The sequence below is a fragment of the Delphinapterus leucas genome, chromosome 7, assembly GCF_059928025.1.
Source record: "Delphinapterus leucas isolate spDelLeu-1000000601 "Yukka" chromosome 7, BTC_Dleu_Yukka2, whole genome shotgun sequence".
In the NCBI taxonomy this organism is placed as follows: domain Eukaryota; kingdom Metazoa; phylum Chordata; class Mammalia; order Artiodactyla; family Monodontidae; genus Delphinapterus; species Delphinapterus leucas.
In genome coordinates, this window is record NC_143135.1 from 25,595,625 (window position 1) to 25,613,430 (window position 17,806).

A 17,806-nucleotide genomic window follows, 5' to 3' on the forward strand; every position below is an offset into this window, starting at 1 on the left:
CTTAATTTCACTTCTTAAATTTTCAGTCCTAATATTTTCATTTGGTTCTACTTTTATAACTTTCATTCCTCTGCTGAAATTGATTTTGTCATATAATTTCTTGAGCATATTAGTTTTATCTACTTCAGGTCTGTGTCTATAAACGCCAATATCTGGACCCCTTGTAGATCCATTTCTATTGTCTCTTTTTTTCTCTTCATTTCTGGTGTTTTGACCTTTTGGCGGGGCGCAGCCAAAACAAAACACAACAAAAAAACCCACAATGATTTGCTAGGGAAATTGTGAAGGAAACTGGGTAATTATTGGTATAATATGTGGTAAATAACATTAAGCAGCATTTTAATGCCCCATAAAATTAGTTATGCTATGAGTGAAATCATACCCCTTTGTAATTATAATGATTTGTAGAATCTGTATCTTTATACTGCATAGAAAACTGATAAAATGAGTATTATCCACATTGCTGAAAGATAACATTATAATATGCTTCTACTATATTAGGATTTTGATTTAACTTCATGCTTTTTATTAAAAATTATTATTTACATTTTATTTGAACTTTTCATTTTTATTCATTCTTCAAGCAGCTTTCAAAAGTTATTAATAAAAATTCTTATTAAATTGTCAATGAGAAAATATATATTAAATTTGGTAAGAAAATCCCATGTGTAACTTCAATAAAGTATACAAGATAGAACCTTAAAAGTGTTTATTTTTTATTAGCTGCCTTAGGACTACAAGGATTTAAGTGTTTTTATAAAAACAATAAAAGAGGAGTGATTTGATGGTTTATTTACTCTTTATAACCTTTAGAAAGTGCCATGCTTTTTTTGAAGTACTTGCTTCAGGCTGTAGTTTTACAAGATGGGCTGTGTATTGGTCAGGCCTCTTCAATTCTTGACCCTGAACAGATTTAGGGACATAGTACATACACCAGGCACTTGTCCAAGCAGCCAAAACTGTTACTGGGTACTTTTATTCTCCTTTTCAAACTCATAATCCACCTCCTACGAAATTGCCCAATTCAGTTCCTCATGTTGTCTAATACAATACTAATCTCTCTTTCCGAGAGTTTCTTGGTTTGATTATCTATAAAATATCCAAGATAAATATCTCTAATATGCATGGCATAGCCTAAAAGTTCACATTTAAAAAAAAATCTCTTTCCTAATTCGTATTTAAACTACTGTTTTCATGTTAGTCAACTTAATCTATTACAAAGACTTCCCAAATAGAAAAATATTAATATTAGAATATCCATAACAATTTAAAAGTTTTTTGCCTTTCCTTTCAACAAATATTTCTTATTTTGAAGTGTTCAACCAAATAATCAGAATGTACTTGTATATTTAAAATAGGTAGTGTGATTTTGAATGGTTTTCTAACTTTTATGGGATATGAAGATTAAATTCTGAAGTTTTTGAAGGAAAGGAGTATATTATAGCAATTCATACTGTCCTACACAACCCACAGTTTCTTAAAGGTGATATAATGGCATGTTTAAGAGACTCTGGAGACAGATCATCTAGGTTCAAATACTTGCTCTGCTGTTTACCTGCTATATGACTTTAGGCAAGTTATTTATCCTCTTGCTGATAACCCAGTTTCCTCATTTATAAAATGGCAGTAACAAGAATACAAGTAACGCATAAAATTATACCTAAGGTTAAATTAATGTATAAAAAGTGCTTAGAACAATATCTAAATCATAGTAAGATCTGAGAATCCCCTGTAGCCACTGAAAAAGAAGTGTAGGGCTTCCCTGATGGTGCAGTGGTTAAGAATCCACCTGCCAATGCAGGGGACGTGGGTTCGAGCCCTGATCCTGGAAGATCCCACGTGCCGCAGAGCAATTAAGCCCGTGCGCCACAACTACTGAGCCTGTGCTCTAGAGTCTGCGAGCCACAGCCACTAAAGCTCGCGTGCCACAACTGCTGAAGCCCGCACACCTAGAGCCAGTGCTCTGCAACAAGAGAAGCCATTGTGATAAGAAGCCCACGCACCACAACGAAGAGTAGCCCCCACTCGCCACAACTAGAGAAAGCCCACGTGCAGAATCAAAGACCCAATGCAGCTAAAAATAAAACAAATAAAAAAAATAAAAAATAAAAGAGAAGTGTATAACCAGGCCCATATGAAGAAAGCTGTATCTTGTACATTTTCAACCCACCTGCTTTGGGAAGATATGCATGTTATATGTTCTACACACCTCCCCCCAAAAATGTGTATACACTTATTTCTTTTTTCAACGTTTTGACTGTAGGTACATATTACTTTGAGAGCTTATGTTCTCTCCTCACTTTATTTATCACATAGCATACCTTGTTCGTATACATTCTGTCCCTTATTCCATGCTGGAAGAACCTTGACTGTGTCTTAGGGTCCAACTCTCACCAATATGAGTTAGGTAAATCCTGACTGTCCTAACCTCTCAGGAAGGTTCAATGCATTTCACCAGCCAGCAACTGGTTTAGGAGTGGGCATATGACCTAGTTATGGCCAATGAGATATCAGAAGATATGATTAGGAAGCTTCTGGGAAAAGTTTTGTTATCCTTTTAATAAGAGATTACACTTTTCCTACTGTAGGATAATGTCTTTCAGTCCTTGATGCCTAAAATTAAAGTAGCCAAGGGGTGAAAAGCTTAAGGAAAATCACTTGGATAATGGCAAAATGGAAAATGGGCAGAATTATAGTCCTTGATGATATTGTTGAGCCACTGAAATAAATTCTAGAAGGACTCTGCCTTTGGACTTGTCATGTGAAACAGTTAAGTCCCATAAGCCATTGTGAGTCGGGGTTTGTTGTTGCTACTTGCTGCTGAAAGCATTTTCAGTGAGACAGCTTTCATGAAAGCCTCTTTGAATACCATAGCATAAGTGTGTGTATGTGTGTATGTAATAAAACAAAGAACATGTGAGAGAGTCATAGGAAAATATTTCATAACAAAATGTATTTTATCTGTTAACATCCACTCTTTGATTTCTCCCAGTTTGTTATGAAAATTGTTAAACATACAGCAAAACTAACAGAATTTGACAGTGAACACTCATACACCATTAACATTTTACTGTACTTGTTTTATCACGTCTATCCATCTACTTAACCCTCCTTCAGCTTTATTTTTGATGATTCCAGAGTAAATTGCAGGCATCAGTGCACTTCCTAAATACTTCAGAATGCGTATCATTCAGAATTCTATGGTGAAATTATGTGGGCCTGTACATTTCTTTTTTTTGAGCTTTTAAATTTATGACTATAGGGCTTTTGAAGATTGTTATTTATCTTCTTGGTTGAGGTCTGATAGTTTGTGGTTTTAGAAGAATTGGTCTGTTTCTGTAAGTTGTCAAATTTATGAGCATAAACTTGTTTGTAGCATTCCCTTAACTTTTTAATGGCTTTAGGACTTTTGTATATGGTTCTTTTAGCACTTTGAGCATATTTTAAATGATTGATTTATTAAAGTCTTTGTCTAGGTCCGTTGTCTGCACTTGCTCAGGGACAGTTCCTATTAAATTGTTTTTTTTTTTCCTGTGTATGGATCACACATTTTTAAAAAATAATTATTTTATTTATTTTTTTTGGCTGCGTTGGGTCTTTGTTGCTGCACGTGGGCTTTCTCTGGTTGCGGTGCGCGGGCTTCTCACTGCGGTGTCTTCTGTTGTCACGGAGCATGGGCTCTAGGCACGTGGGCTTCAGTAGTTGTGGCATGTGGGCTCTAGAGCGCAGGCTCAGTAGTTGTGGTACACGGCTTTAGTTGCTCTGCGGCATGTGGGATCTTCCCCGACCAGGACACAAACCCGTGTCCCCTGCATTGGCAGGTGGATTCTTAACCACTGTGCCACCAGGGAAGCGCTGGATCACACTTTTCTGTTTGCTTGCATGCCTTGTAAATTTTTTTTGAGAAATGGACATGAATATTTTGAATATGTGACAACTCTGGAAATAAGATTCCTACCTCTTCTCAGGGTTGCTTCTTGTTTTTGTCATTATTTTTTTGTGTAGTGACTTTTCTGAAATAATTGTGTTAAGTCTTCAGTTTTTGTCCTGTGCTCTTAGCTTAGTGATCAGCTAGTGCTTTGTTTGACATAGATTTCCTTAAATACCTGGAACCAAAACAAACAAACAAAAAAACTCTGTCTTTGCAGAAGAGCTCTGTGTGTGTGTGTTGGGGTATGCCTTCAACACTCAACCAGGCAGCTTTCAAGTCTACCTATTGAAGTTTCTGACAGAAGCTTCAGATTTCTCTAGTGATACCTTGTGTTTATTGTGTGGGCTAATTCAAGAGTATTACAATATTTTAAATGAAATCAGAGGGTTTTTCTAAATAACTGCTTCTTGCTTGGCTTTGGGCTTCCCCCCTTGACTTTGGGTCTTCCTTTTGTGCTGCTTCCCAGAGAGAGTCTATCCTTTCAGCTCTCCCAGCTATGTCTCACTGTTTTTTTACTTGACACTTGTTAGTTGGGTGGTGGCAGCAGGTGGGGAATAGGAGCATTCTCTGATGTTTCTATTAAGCCTCAGTTTTTGGTGAACCCAAGTCTCAAGGTGAGGCCTCCACAAGAATTCTGATCCCTCTTTCATATTTAATTGTGGGCCTAGCATGTATTCCTTCCCCTCCCCAAAGATAGAGCTGTTTTATTTTTCTAGCCTTCTTCTCTCAGCTGCAGTGGGTTTCCATAAGTGCTCTCATGGGCTAGTTTTTATTGCCCTTCCCCCTGTAGATTAAGGCTTTTGTTCCTTAGAGGAGATAAGAAAGACAGGTCTGTCTAGGTAGAGTTTTCAGTGGTGTCTGCTGGTCCCTTTTCCCCCCGCTGCAGAGGATTTCCACTAGTGTCCTTAGATATAGTTTTTGTTGTCCTATCCCCTGCAGATTAAGGTTTTTGGTCTGTAGAAGATTTAGGGAAGAAGGCTTGTGACTGCTCTCCTCCTCCCCAGCCAGTACCACAGGAGAAAAGCTTTCTCAGATTCTTCCCATCCTTCCCTGTAACCACCTGGTGGGTTTCATGGAAGAAAAGCCTGTTAGAAGGTATAAACCTCCTTATTTCTAGAAGATATAAACCTCTTTATTTCTGGGGACCTCAGGAGATTCATGTTCTTACACCAGCCCATGTTCTGCCTTTAGAAATTTATTAAGGACTTTTAGCTGAGTTTTTAAATCGGTACTCAATGGCTTATGTCCCAGGTAAGCAAATGCTGTGGTTCTGTTCTCCCTGCAGTAACCCGTTTCTCTATCCAGATTTTGGATTACTTGGTCGATCTGGGACCTCAGTTCTCTGATGGATTTGGCTATTTAATTTGCAATTTTTCTAGCCCTTTTCCTTGTTGTAAATGTGGGAGGATGCTCTTTTTATCTCTCTAGAAAGAGTTGAAACTGGAAATTTTCAAGTCCTAATTTTCCTAGTATTTTTCTTCTTTTTGACTTAGGAAGCAGAAGCTCAGTATGAAGAGCAGATTGGTAAAATTATTATGGAGACACAAGAACTTAAATGGCAAAAGGTGAGTATTTTCTCCCCTCTAATTAGCATTTTATTTTATGTATTTTATTCCTTAATTGTGAAGTTAATTTTTAAATTTCCTAAACATATTTGGGGAATTGTGCTTCATTTTAGAGAGTCTCAAGAAAATTCCAACTAAAACTGTTAAGAACATTTAGGCTTCCAGAAAACTGAGAATAACTTTTTTTTTTTTTTTTACAATGTTGTGTTAGTTTCTTCTGTGAGAATAACCATTTTTCCCCAGGCTTTCTGATAAGAAAATAGACAAGGATAACTCTGAAAACTACTATGAACTATTTCATATCTGAGAAACATATTTTGTGTTATAGAGGAGTCAAAATATTTTTTAAGAAGTGAAACTTCAGAATAGTACCGTATTTTCCTAGGCTGTTGTTATATACTATAACCAAATCTTAAAAAAAATAGTATCATATCTGATTTTCTTTTGATCCTTATCCATATAGAGGCATTTTTGATAGTGCCTCTCTTGCCTTTCCACCAAAGTAATCTTTTCTTTTTTAAATATTTATTTATTTATTTATTTGGCTGCACCAGGTCTTTGTCGTGGCACGTGGGATCTTTGTTGACATGCAAGATCTTTTAGTTGCAGGTTGCGGGCTCTTAGTTGCAGCATGTGGGATCTAGTTGCCTGACCAGGGATTGAACCCAGGCCCCCTTTATTGGGAGTGTGGAGTCTTAACCACTGGACCACCAGGGAAGTCCCCCACCAAAGTAATCTTAACAGCTAAAAATTGAAAGCTTAATTAAGATGACCCTTCTTCTCAGTATTTTGCAATATTGGAACTTGGAGATAACATGTCAGAAATAGAATTCAAATGACAGAGGATAGGCCAACGATGGGAATTTTGAGGCCAGAGAGATCCACAAGGTTGTGTTGGGTTACATATTAGGGACAGGTCAAATAAAGAGACCTGTTTGTGGAGAGAAAAAACAGGTAAACACCAAATACAATCTAAAGCTCCAAGCAGACATAAAGTCAGAATGTAAAGTCAGAATGTAAAGTCGTATCTTGTTTTGAATAGAGTCAATAGTAGAAAATTATCAGAATCCTTAAGTTAATCAGTAAGTTTAATACAATCCAATTTAAAATACCAAGTGTGTGTTTGGTGTACTTAAGCTGATTCTAAGGTTTATATGGAAATAAACTTACAATAGTGGCTGGGAAAGTTTTGAAAAGGAATCTAGTCACACTAGATTCTTAAATATATTATAAAGCTATAATAGTTAAAATAGCTTGGTAGTATACATGAACAGATAGACTATAATGGAGTCCAGAAATCGATCCAAATACATAAGATAATTTAGTGAATGATAAAGGTGACATTGCTGATCAGGGGGGAAAAGTAGATTATTCAAGAAATGATATTAAAACTGGGTATACCATCTGAAGAAAAATAAAACCAGATTCCTACCTTACTTTACAAAATTGTAGAAAAATAGAACTTTCATATATTTCTTATTGGCAATGTAAATTAAAAGTATCTTAAGTTCCCCCAAACACCTAAATCCCATAACCTTCTATATAACCCAGTTCTAATTTGTTCCATTTGAGATACTACTAAGACTCTGTCAAGGTAGTGTCCTCACTTACTGCAGTGAATCCCAATAAACATGGTTTTGCTTTATTAACAGGTTGTTTGGTGGTGTTTTGATGGAGTTCATTTTTGTATATGGTGTTAGGTAAGGGTTCAGCTTCATTCTTTTTCTCCTTTTTTTTTTTTTTTTTTTTTTTGCGGTACGCAGGCCTCTCACTGCTGTGGCCTCTCCCGCCACGGAGCACAGGCTCCGGACGCGCAGGCCCAGAGGCCATGGCTCACGGGCCCAGCCACTCCACGGCATGCGGGATCCTCCCGGACCCGGGCACGAACCCACGTCCCCTGCATCGGCAGGTGGACTCTCAACCACTGTGCCACCAGGGAAGCCCAGCTTCATTCTTTTGCTTGTGTATATCCAGTTTTCCCAGAACCTTTGGTTGAAAAGACTGTTCTTTCCCCTTGAATGATCTTGACACCCTTGACCATGTGTGTGAGGGTTTATTTCTGAGCTCTTTATTCCATTGGTCCCTGTGTCTTTCTTTATGCCAGTACAGCACTGTTTTGATTCCTGGAGCTTTACAGTAAGTTTTGAAATTAGGAAGTGTGAGTCCCCCAGCTTTGATCTTCTTTTTCAAGATTATTTGGCTATTTTGGGTTCCTTGAGATTCCATATGAATTTTAGGATGGGTTTTTCTATTTCTGCAAAAAATATTATTGGGATTTTGATAGAGATTACACTGAATCTGTAGATAACTTTGGATAGTATTATTTTACAAATATGAAGTTTTCTAGTCCCAGAGCAAAAGATGTGTGTGTATTTTTTATTTTTAATTTAATTTCTTTGGGCAGTGTTTTGTAGTTTTCATTGTACAAGTCTTTCATCTCCTTGGTTAAGTTAATCTCTATGTATTTTATTCTTTTTAGTACTATTGTAAATGTAATTTTTTTCTTAATTTCATTTTTGGGTAGTTCATTGTTAGCGTATAGAAATGCAATTGATTTTTGTGTGACTTTGTATCGTACTACTTTGCTGAATTCATTTATTCAAGTTTTTTGTGGAATATTTAGGGTTTTCTACATATAAGATCATATCATATGCAAACAGATAACTCTTTTTCCTTTCCAAATTGGATTTCTTTTTCTTGCCTCATTGCTTTAACCAGTGCTTCCAGTACTATGTTGAATACAAGTTGTGAAAGTAGGCATCCTTGCCTTGTTCCTGATCTTAGAGGAAAAGCTTTCAGTCCTTTACCATTGAATATTATGTTCACTGTGGGGTTTTCAAATATGGCTTTTATTATGCTGAGGTAGTTTCCTTCTATTCCTAGTTTGTTGAATTTCTTTTTTACCATGAAAGGGTACTGAATTTTGTCAGGTTCTTTTTATTGCATAAGTTGAGATGATTATGTGCTTTTTTGCCTTCATTCTGTTAATGTGGTGTATTACATTGACTGATTTTTTTGTATGTTGAACTCTCTTATCCCAGGGATAAATCCTACTTGGTCATGGTGTATGATCCTTTTAATATGCTTCTGAATTCGGTTTGATAGTATTTTTTTGAGAATTTTTGCATCAGTGTTCATCAGGGGTACTGGTCTGTAGTATTCTTGATGTGTCTTCATCTGGCTTTGGTATCAAGGTAATACTGGCATCAAGCATGAGTTAGGAAGTGTTGCTTCCTATTCAACTCTTTGGAAAAGTTTGAGGAGGATTGCTGTTAGTTCTTTAAATGTTTGGTAGAATTCACCAGTGAAGCCATCAGGTTCAGGGCTTTTCTGTATTGGGAGATTTTGATTATGGATTCAGTCTCCTATAGTCTCTTAAAATTTTCTATTTCTTCATAATTTGGTCTTCGTAGGTTTTGCATTTCTAGGAATTCTCCATTTCATCTAGGTTACCCAATTTGTTAGCATGCAATTGTTCATAGTACTCTCATCATACTTATTATTTCTGCAGAATCAGTAGTAATGTCCCCACTTTCATTTCTGATTTTAGTAATTTGAGTCTTCTCTGTTTTTCTTAGTCCATCTGGGTAAAGGTTTATCAATTTTGTTATCTTTTCAAAGAACCAATTTTTAATCTCACTTATTTTCTCTATTGTTTTTCTGTTCTGTTAAAGGGAGGGGGATCTCTCCCATTCTTTTCTTTTTTAAAAATTTATTTATTTATTTATTTTTGGCTGCATTGGGTCTTCGTTGCTGTGAGTGGGCTTTCTGTAGTTGCAGCAAGCGGGGGCTACTCTTTCTTGCAGTGTGAGGGCTTCTCATTGTGGTGTCTTCTCTTGTTGCGGAGCACGGGCTCTAGGCATGTGGCCTTCAATAGTTGTGGCATGTGGGCTCAGTAGTTGTGGCTCACAGGCTCTAGAGCACAGGCTCAGTAGTTGTGGCACACGGGCCTAGTTGCTCCATGACATGTGGGATCTTCCCAGACCAGGGATCAAACCTGTGTTGGCAGGCAGATTCTTAACCACTGTGCCACCAGGGAAGCCCTGCTTCATATATTCTGATGGTCTGTCATTCGGTTCATAAATGCTTATAATTGTTATATCTTCTTCCTTATTGAACGTTTTATGGATATATAATATCTTTCTTTGTCTAATGTAACTTCTTATAATTTAAAGACCATTTTTAATTTTATTTTTTTTTGTTCTTTTGGTTATTATTTTATTGGAATATCTTTTTCCATTTTTCTACTTTCAACCTGTTTGTGTCTTTAGATCTAAAGTGAGTCTCTTATAGACAGCATAAAGTTGGATCATGCTTTTTATCCATTCTTCCAATTTTTGTCTTTAGGTGAGAGAGTTAAAATATACATTTAAAGTAATTACTGATAAGGAGCAACTAACTTGTGTCATTTTGCTATTTGTTTTCAATGTGTCTGATAGTTTTTGTCCCTCATTTCCTGCATTACCATCATCTTTTGTGTTTAGTTGATTTTTTTGTAGTGAGATGTTTAAATTCCTTTCTCATTTCCTTTTGTGTATATTCTCTAGCTATTTCCTTAATGGTTACCATGGGGATTACAGTTAGCATCTATCATTATAGCACTCTAATTTGAATTTGTATCAGCTTAATGTCAATAACATACAAGAACTCTATTCCTTTATAACTCCATCTACACCCTTTTCAGTTGTTGATATTATAAAATTACATCTTTATATATTGTGTGCTCAAGAGAATAAACTAGTAGGGTTTTTTTTGTTTTTTTGTGGTACACGGGCCTCTCACTGCTGTGGCCTCTCCCGTTGCGGAGCACAGGCTCCGGACGCACAGGCCCAGCGGCCATGGCTCACGGGCCCAGCTGCTTCACGGCATGTGGGATCTTCCCGGACTGGGGCACGAACCCGTGTCCCCTGCATCGGCAGGTGGACTCTCAACCACTGCGCCACCAGGGAAGCCCCTAAACTAGTAGTTTTAAAAATGCATTAGTCTCTGAATTATGTAGAAAGCAAATATGGAGTTACAAACCAAAGGTACAGTAATACTAGCTTTTAGCCTAATAATTGTCTTTTTTAAAAAAGCATTAGTTTCTTTAAAAAGAAATAAAAACTGCTGTTAGAGTAATACTAGCTTTTATAAATTGCTCATGTATTTACCTTTACTGAGATTTTTATCTCTTCATACGGCTTTGAGTTGCTCTCTCTTGTCCTTTCAATTCAACCTGTAGGAATCATATTATTTCTTGCAGGGCAGGTCTAATGGTAATGAACTCTCTCAACTTATGTTTATCTGCATTTTAGATCATGTAGAGGAAAGGCAGCTTATGTGAGATGGTGATAAGACTATGAAGTGTATTTCCTGAGTCCTTGGAGTACTTTGCCAGGTTTGTCTGAAGTAAGAAAATGTCCAAGATTGGGGCACAAGTAGCCAGTTTCATGTGGTAACCTCTAATAGGTGTGTATGGTAGAAGCCAGTGAAGTATAGGAGACTGTGGACTTAATAGTATTGAGAGTTAGACATAACCTTCTTGGTCATGGAAGTTCAAGAATGTCAGATTTAAGGTGCCATTAATTCTCTCTACTTTTCCTCAAGATTGGGGATGATTGGGGCAATGACATTTCTAAATCAATGACAAGACTTTGCAGAGTTCTCTAAAAACAGGTCCAGTAAAATGAGTGCCTCTGTTACTGGAGATCCTCACGTTGGGAACACAAAATCAAGTAATTTTTTTCCTACTCTCATAATTATAGCTCTCTCTCAAGAAAAAGTTTTAATCCATCCAGAGAAGTAGCAAGCAATGATCAGAACATATTCAGAACCCACTGTAGGGGTTTATTTTAGGAAGTCCATTTGGACATGTTCAGTGGGGTCCTGAAGCTTGGATTTACAAGGATAACAGTTTTACTAGGATTGTGAGGGAGACAGATGAGATTTGCACCAGAGACATCCTCAAAAATCTTAGTAAAATTTCCCCACCAATGCTAATTGAATATCGTTTTCAATATGTCCTTGCTCTGATGGATAATTCCTTGTAAAATATGTTTGCAGAGTTTCGTCAAGGTTCTCTGGTGCCACCAAGTGTCTGTCCTGAGAGTGCCAGGGATTCTCTTGTACTTTACAACCATGTATTCTTTTCAGATTTTGGAGCCAGTTGTGGGCATTCCAAAATAGGATTTTTTAATCTCCAGAAAGATTTAGCTTTTTAGAGTATAATGGGGCCAGGACCTGATTGAGGGCTTCCTGTGTGTCATAAAGATAAACCTAGGATATTTCTTTTAGCCTTTGTTATCCCTTAATAGTGTGGCTTCATGATAGCCACCTCCTTAGGAAGCATTAGAGTACTTAAAAGTACTTAAAACTGTTGTTCATTTTACATTGGGATTCCTATTAAGGTTGGAAACTCTCATTGTTTCTACAGTATTACAAAATCATGGACTACTCTGAAAGGTATACCTAATATTAGTTTTTTTGTTAACTCTCTTATCTCTTGACAATTGGCAAGCCCTGCTGAGAGGGTAAGTACTGTCATCAGGACTGGTTTTACTTCTGGTAAGGAGTCATGTTTTAGGGGTCAGTTGAGACTGTTCCAGTATATCTTGCCTTAGTTCCCATTTCAGTTATAAAAATAGATATATCAACAAATAATATTAAACCTAGATTTTCTAGGAGGAGTTTCTAATAAATCCATTTGAGGCATAGTCATTGTCTGGACAGAGGTTAGATCTCATGGAATTCCCCTTCTTTGGGTAATGGGAAAAGAGTAGCAATCTTTAAAGTATAGCACTGAGTTGAAATGTGTGAGGAAGAAAATAATAAAAAGTTCATAGGATGTAAGCCTGCTTGCCAAGAAGTGTGTTTTCAGTAGCATCCAGGATTGTACAGCATACAGAACCATCAAATTTAAACAAGATCCTTAAACCAAGTCAGTAGAGGCCTCTACTCGTTTGGCTGCTGCTTATTACTATCCTTAGATAAGGAGTAGGATTTTCCCCTCACTGGGTTGAGGGGAAGATTGTAGTAAGCAGTTGGGCCCTGATGATACCTGTGGTGTTCTGTTAGAGTATTAAGGACTTGTCTACATTGCTCAGATACAAATAGATAGAAAGCTTTATGACAATTTGGAGGGCCCCAATTGCGGGGGTGCAAGGGGGACTGTTGAGAGTTATTTTTAAATCACAAAATTCTTGTCCATGTTTAAGTTCCTAAGGGAAAGGTTCCATTGTTGAGGACTTAAATTATATAGAAATGTGTCAATTTCAGAGATGTTTGGAACCCAGTGTCTACAGTAGCCAGTGTAATCTGGACAACTTCTTAATTTTCTTTTAGTAACCAGCCTTGGAAAGTATTGAAGGGCTCATAATTTATCAGGAATAATAGATTTACCCCCTGGGGATAAATTATTCCCTAAATAATGCACTTTATTCTTATAAAATACTAAACTGTTTTTTGGAATTCTCATGTCCTTTCTGAGCTAAAACAGTACATAGATAAATGGAGTCAGTCTTAGAGCTCTCTTCATCTTTAGAACATAACGAAAGCTTGCCCGCATATTGTATAAGTGTAGAGTTTACAGGGAGGTTTAAGGTCCCTAAGTTCCTCAGTAAACCACTGAGGCATAACTGTCCAGGTAAATTGTTGACTCTCCCAGGACAGAACAAACAGGTAAAACTATTTTGATCTAAAGGGACGCCATAGAAAGCAGAACACAGATAAATATATAGTAGTAAAGTATGTAGAGTCAGGTGGCACTAAAGATAAAATAGTATCTGGGCTCAATGAATTGGGGAAATTGATATTTTATTTATGGCCTTAAGGTCTTAAATCTTCACCCATTGGGTTTTTGACTGGGGAACAAGTCAAAATTTTAAAACTGGTATAGGTATGATTGATTCATCCTTTCTTTATTAGGCTTTAGGACAATTGACTTTAGTTCTTCTTCGTTTCTGGTTTTAGAGGTATTATATAAAGTTAAGTAGAGGTTTAGATGGGTCAGTCTGAACCCTGCTGCCAATATCAGTTAAGACATTTTTCCCACAAAGAGTCCACTTCATGGAGATCTTTAATTTGGTTCCATGGTACACACAGGTACCTAAGTCAATATCCAAATAAGCTATGATCTGATTGTGAATAGAATCCCCAGGAATCTTAAAAAACAAACAAACAAACAAAAACTCCTCCTCCAAAAAAACAGGAGTTTAATTTTTCAGTTCTATTTGCATAGTAGATTCCTATCTCTTAAGTCAATGGGTGTGGCGTCATAAAGGAGAAAATAATATTCCTCACTTGAGAATCCAAGGATAACGGTTATGGGCTAAAACGGGACGAGTATCTTTGGATTATTAGAGATACACCCTATTTGAGTAGCTCATTGACCCTGAGGGAAAGGTTATGTGATGTTGCCAGAGTTTATGGTATGTATAAAATTTCCGGGTTTCTTTTAATATTTAGAGAAATTGCTCTTTGCAAGTTTGAGGAATAAATGGGAAGTTGGGTGTGTGTCAGAGCAGTGACATTGATTTGCCCACCTGATATTTTTTCCCTTCATTTTCTTAGCTAGTTCAGGATGTTTTTTTCCCCAGTGTCTTTTCTGCTTATAATAAGTATCTACAGGTGTCTTTACCATGAGACTCACTCCTCTCATGCTTGATGACAGGAGTGGGAGTATTAAATTGTTTTATCTGTAAGGGTACCAGTTTCTTCTTCTTTTGTTCTAAGGCTTTTTGAAGATCTGAATTTGTAGATCTAGTAATGGGGCTGTTTCCCATTCCAGTTTTTGTTGCATATTAAATCTATTTCTAGATTTACGGCTGTTCACAAAAAACGGGGAGAGAGCTGGAGTTCATGTTTACTTCAGAATCTGCTCCTCAAAGGATTTATCCCTGAAGTGTCCTATAAATTCATTCTTTCCTTGTTTGCAGGGGTAGAGTCTAATATATTTTTATAAGAAAACTGGGCAATATCCTCTGAAAAATTTTGTCCAGTATCTACAGCTTTTCTAAATGTCTGGTTTCCGGAGAATTCCCTGACAGTCCAGTGGTTAGGACTCGGTGCTTTCACTGCCAGGGCCCAGGTTCATTCCCTGGTCAGGGAACTAAGATCCTGCAAGCTGCATGGCGTGGCCAAAAATTTAAAAATTAAAAAAAAAAATGTCTGTTTTCCTATGCAGTTCGGGATTTCCTAAGTCATTCTTGGGATCTTCTCACTTTGCCTTTTCTATTCTTTATGTTTTGCTTCTGAGCATATGAACCAATTGATACAGACCTTGGAACTGGCAGTATTATTTTTCAAAATTAGTTATGGGAATTAAAATATTTTAAAGTAATTTCTAACTTCAGGAAAAATAAAACTTGTATATATAGAAATGTAATCATGGGACTTCCCTGGTGGTGCAGTGGTTAAGAATCTGCCTGCCAATGCAGGGGACACAGGTTCAAGCCTGGGTCCAGGAAGAGTATCCCCCGCTCACTGCAACTAGAGAAAGCCCACACGCAGCAACGAAGACCCAACGCAGCCAAAAATAAATAAATAAATAAAATTTTAAAGAAGAAATGTAATCATGATATACCATATGGCTTAGCATTGAATAAAAATTGCAGTTATAAGAGTATAAATACTGACTGTTGATTTAAGCCACAATTTTTATATAATTCTGTTGGAAGAATAGACGGAGGACATGTAGGATTATGGTTATACAAGAAAGCTATCATATAGGAGGTCAGTAGATAAATTTTTTAAATTGTAGAATCATGGAGTAAAATAACAGAAGCATTTGAAAGTGGTTGCCAGTTTTACTAAGTTTTTAAATTATGAGAATTATTTGATAAAGATAGAAGAAAAAATTCATCTTGAATCTAAAGGACAGGACACACAACTTGTACCAAAAAAAGGTGGAGGGGAAAGAAATGGAATTGTATACATGGATTTTTTTTCAAAAATGCCCTGTGGTAGTTTTGGTTTTGTAAAAAATTATTTCAGTGAATTTAAAGAATCATATGTTACCATGTAAACATTTGTGCTTAGATAATAAAATTGGTGTTTTTGGAAACTGTAATAAGACTATAGTCTGCTTGTATATTAGACTTAATTTTAATAACTTTTGGTGAAAGGTATTTTCTTGAAGAAAACTTTAAAGTAAGCTATATTCAGAGTTTAAAATTTTAGAGAGCAATATGTTTTATCATGAAGAAGCAACTGGAAGCAAAATTATTGTATGCTGAGTCCATGACAGTTAAAAAAATAATAAAATTGTCATAAGTTACATTTTAAGAGCATAAAATAATATGTGCAATGAATATGTTTAACTTTAATTTGTGAACCCAATTAAAATTTAAAACTGAAAGTGGCTAGAATCTGTTTTAACTTTTCATGATTTTAAAATAGGAAACTCTTCAGAATCAAAAGGAAACATTAACAAAGCAACACAAAGAAGCAATGGCAGTTTTTAGAAAGCAGGTAATTTCATAAGGATAGACAAACATTACAGTTTTAAATATTGCACTTTTCCCACTTCTCATGAATATTATGACAGGTTGTTCTCCATACTCACTGAGGACAAAAAGGTTATTATTGGAAGCAGGAAATAAGATTATTTTGAATCACAACTGATAATAATATAATGTAGTAGAATGATTTAGTTAAGGAAAGAAATTAGGAATACTATTTTCTTGGAGATGTGTTTTCATTGGTCCTAAATAAAATATGTTAGTGATATGTGTGTTCTTGCTCTTTCTCTCCCTTCTCCCTTTTCTGTCTTTAATTAGCATATCTTAGGAGCTTACCTTTTCCACATTACTCCTTTACCCAAGCTAACATTATAACACTGGTGAAAAGCTGAAATGCAAGTAGGAAGAGATGTGATTATCATGCACCTCCATAAATATCAACTACTAACAACTAAGAAAGATCAGTAGAAGAATTGAAAAAAATATATTTTAAAGAAATGAAGAACAACTCCTTCTGTTATTTTGAATTCTATAGCTCTTCTTTACTACCTCACATTTCTCTTCAGTTCCTAATTATAAAATAGAAGTGTAAGAAATGTGCCTATGGAAAATGTACTCTGGAAATGCTTTTCCTTATAGCCATGCCAACATCACCATTTTTTTTTCCTTTTTCCTTCCCCCTTTTTTGTTTTTATCTCCATACAAGTGTGTGTGTTCAGAGAGAAATGCATAAAAAGAAATAAACCTATATAACCTAATCACTAGTGGGTTAAGGTTATTGGTAATTTACACTGTAGTGTGGATTTGTTTAAGCAGATGATAAACTTCCTTATAGTCTGAAATTGGCTTTACCTAAGTTATGAGAGTTTTAATTGAAGGGTGAGGAAGCAGAAACCAAATGTACAGCATAGTATTCTTTAGGAGAGAGCAGTTCTATGTCTCTGTTACCACAAGGGACTCTGGGCAAGAAGAAACATCCAGGTAATTGAAGGGTAAAGGAGAAAGTGCTATTGGGTTCTTTTTTTTTTTATTTTCTTTTCTTCTTTTCTTTCTCTTAAAAAAAAGGATTCTTGAAGGTAAGTGAGGAATATGGAAAATGAGATGGAGAAATTCCAAAGAAAAATTTTATTTCTTGACAACTTTGCCTAGTATCCTTGTGTTGCTTGGAATATTTAATTGGTTTCCTTTGGCAAGTTCACCCTAGTTTTTCTGTTTTAAAATGTCATTATTTATTTATTAAACTAACACATGCATTTAAAAAAAATTTCAGAAAATACTGTCAGTGCAAATACAAATGATAACAATTTTATAGAAGTATGCCTTCAGAAATTGTTATATGTTATTGTTTATGAGTAGATGGCAAAATATTGAAACATTTAAAAAAAACTGGAGGGAAAAACTAAACTTTCAAGGATGATTGGTGCTCTGATTGTGAGATTAAATTGTTCATTTTCTTTGGTGACTATCTTTTTTCCCCCTTTTATACCTTTTATTATTTATTTTTTCAGTGTAAAAGTAGCATAATCACATTGTACTAAGTTCAAACAATATAGACATGTAAAACATTTCTGTAGTCTCACTGACCAGTGCAAATCACTGGTAACATTTCACTTACCTGTATTTTAATTTTTAAAATTCTTTATCAGTTGCAAATGAAGATGTGTGCCTTGGAAGAAGAAAAGGTATATATTAATTTTTTAATAATTTGAAACATAGCTTAAATGCATTTAATTATCAGTTGTTCACCATAATGGAAAGGAGCATTGGTAATGAACAAATGGAGACTGTTAATTTCTTAAAATTTTAGAAACAGAAAGGACCTAAGGGAATCATGTTACTTGAGCTCTTATCATTTTACAGTTGAGAGTACTGAG

At 35.9% G+C, this 17,806-nt stretch overlaps 1 protein-coding gene across 1 annotated transcript in view; it reads left to right on the plus strand.

The window, feature by feature from the left end:
• CCDC73 (coiled-coil domain containing 73) overlaps window positions 1-17,806 on the plus strand; it is a 108,830-nt gene that overhangs the window by 14,116 nt on the left and 76,908 nt on the right. Inside the window, exons 3-5 of the mRNA XM_089915853.1 lie at window positions 5,425-5,496; window positions 15,871-15,942; window positions 17,579-17,614. Of these exons, the coding sequence (XP_089771979.1) occupies window positions 5,425-5,496; window positions 15,871-15,942; window positions 17,579-17,614 (180 nt within the window). The remainder of the gene's footprint in view (window positions 1-5,424; window positions 5,497-15,870; window positions 15,943-17,578; window positions 17,615-17,806) is intronic.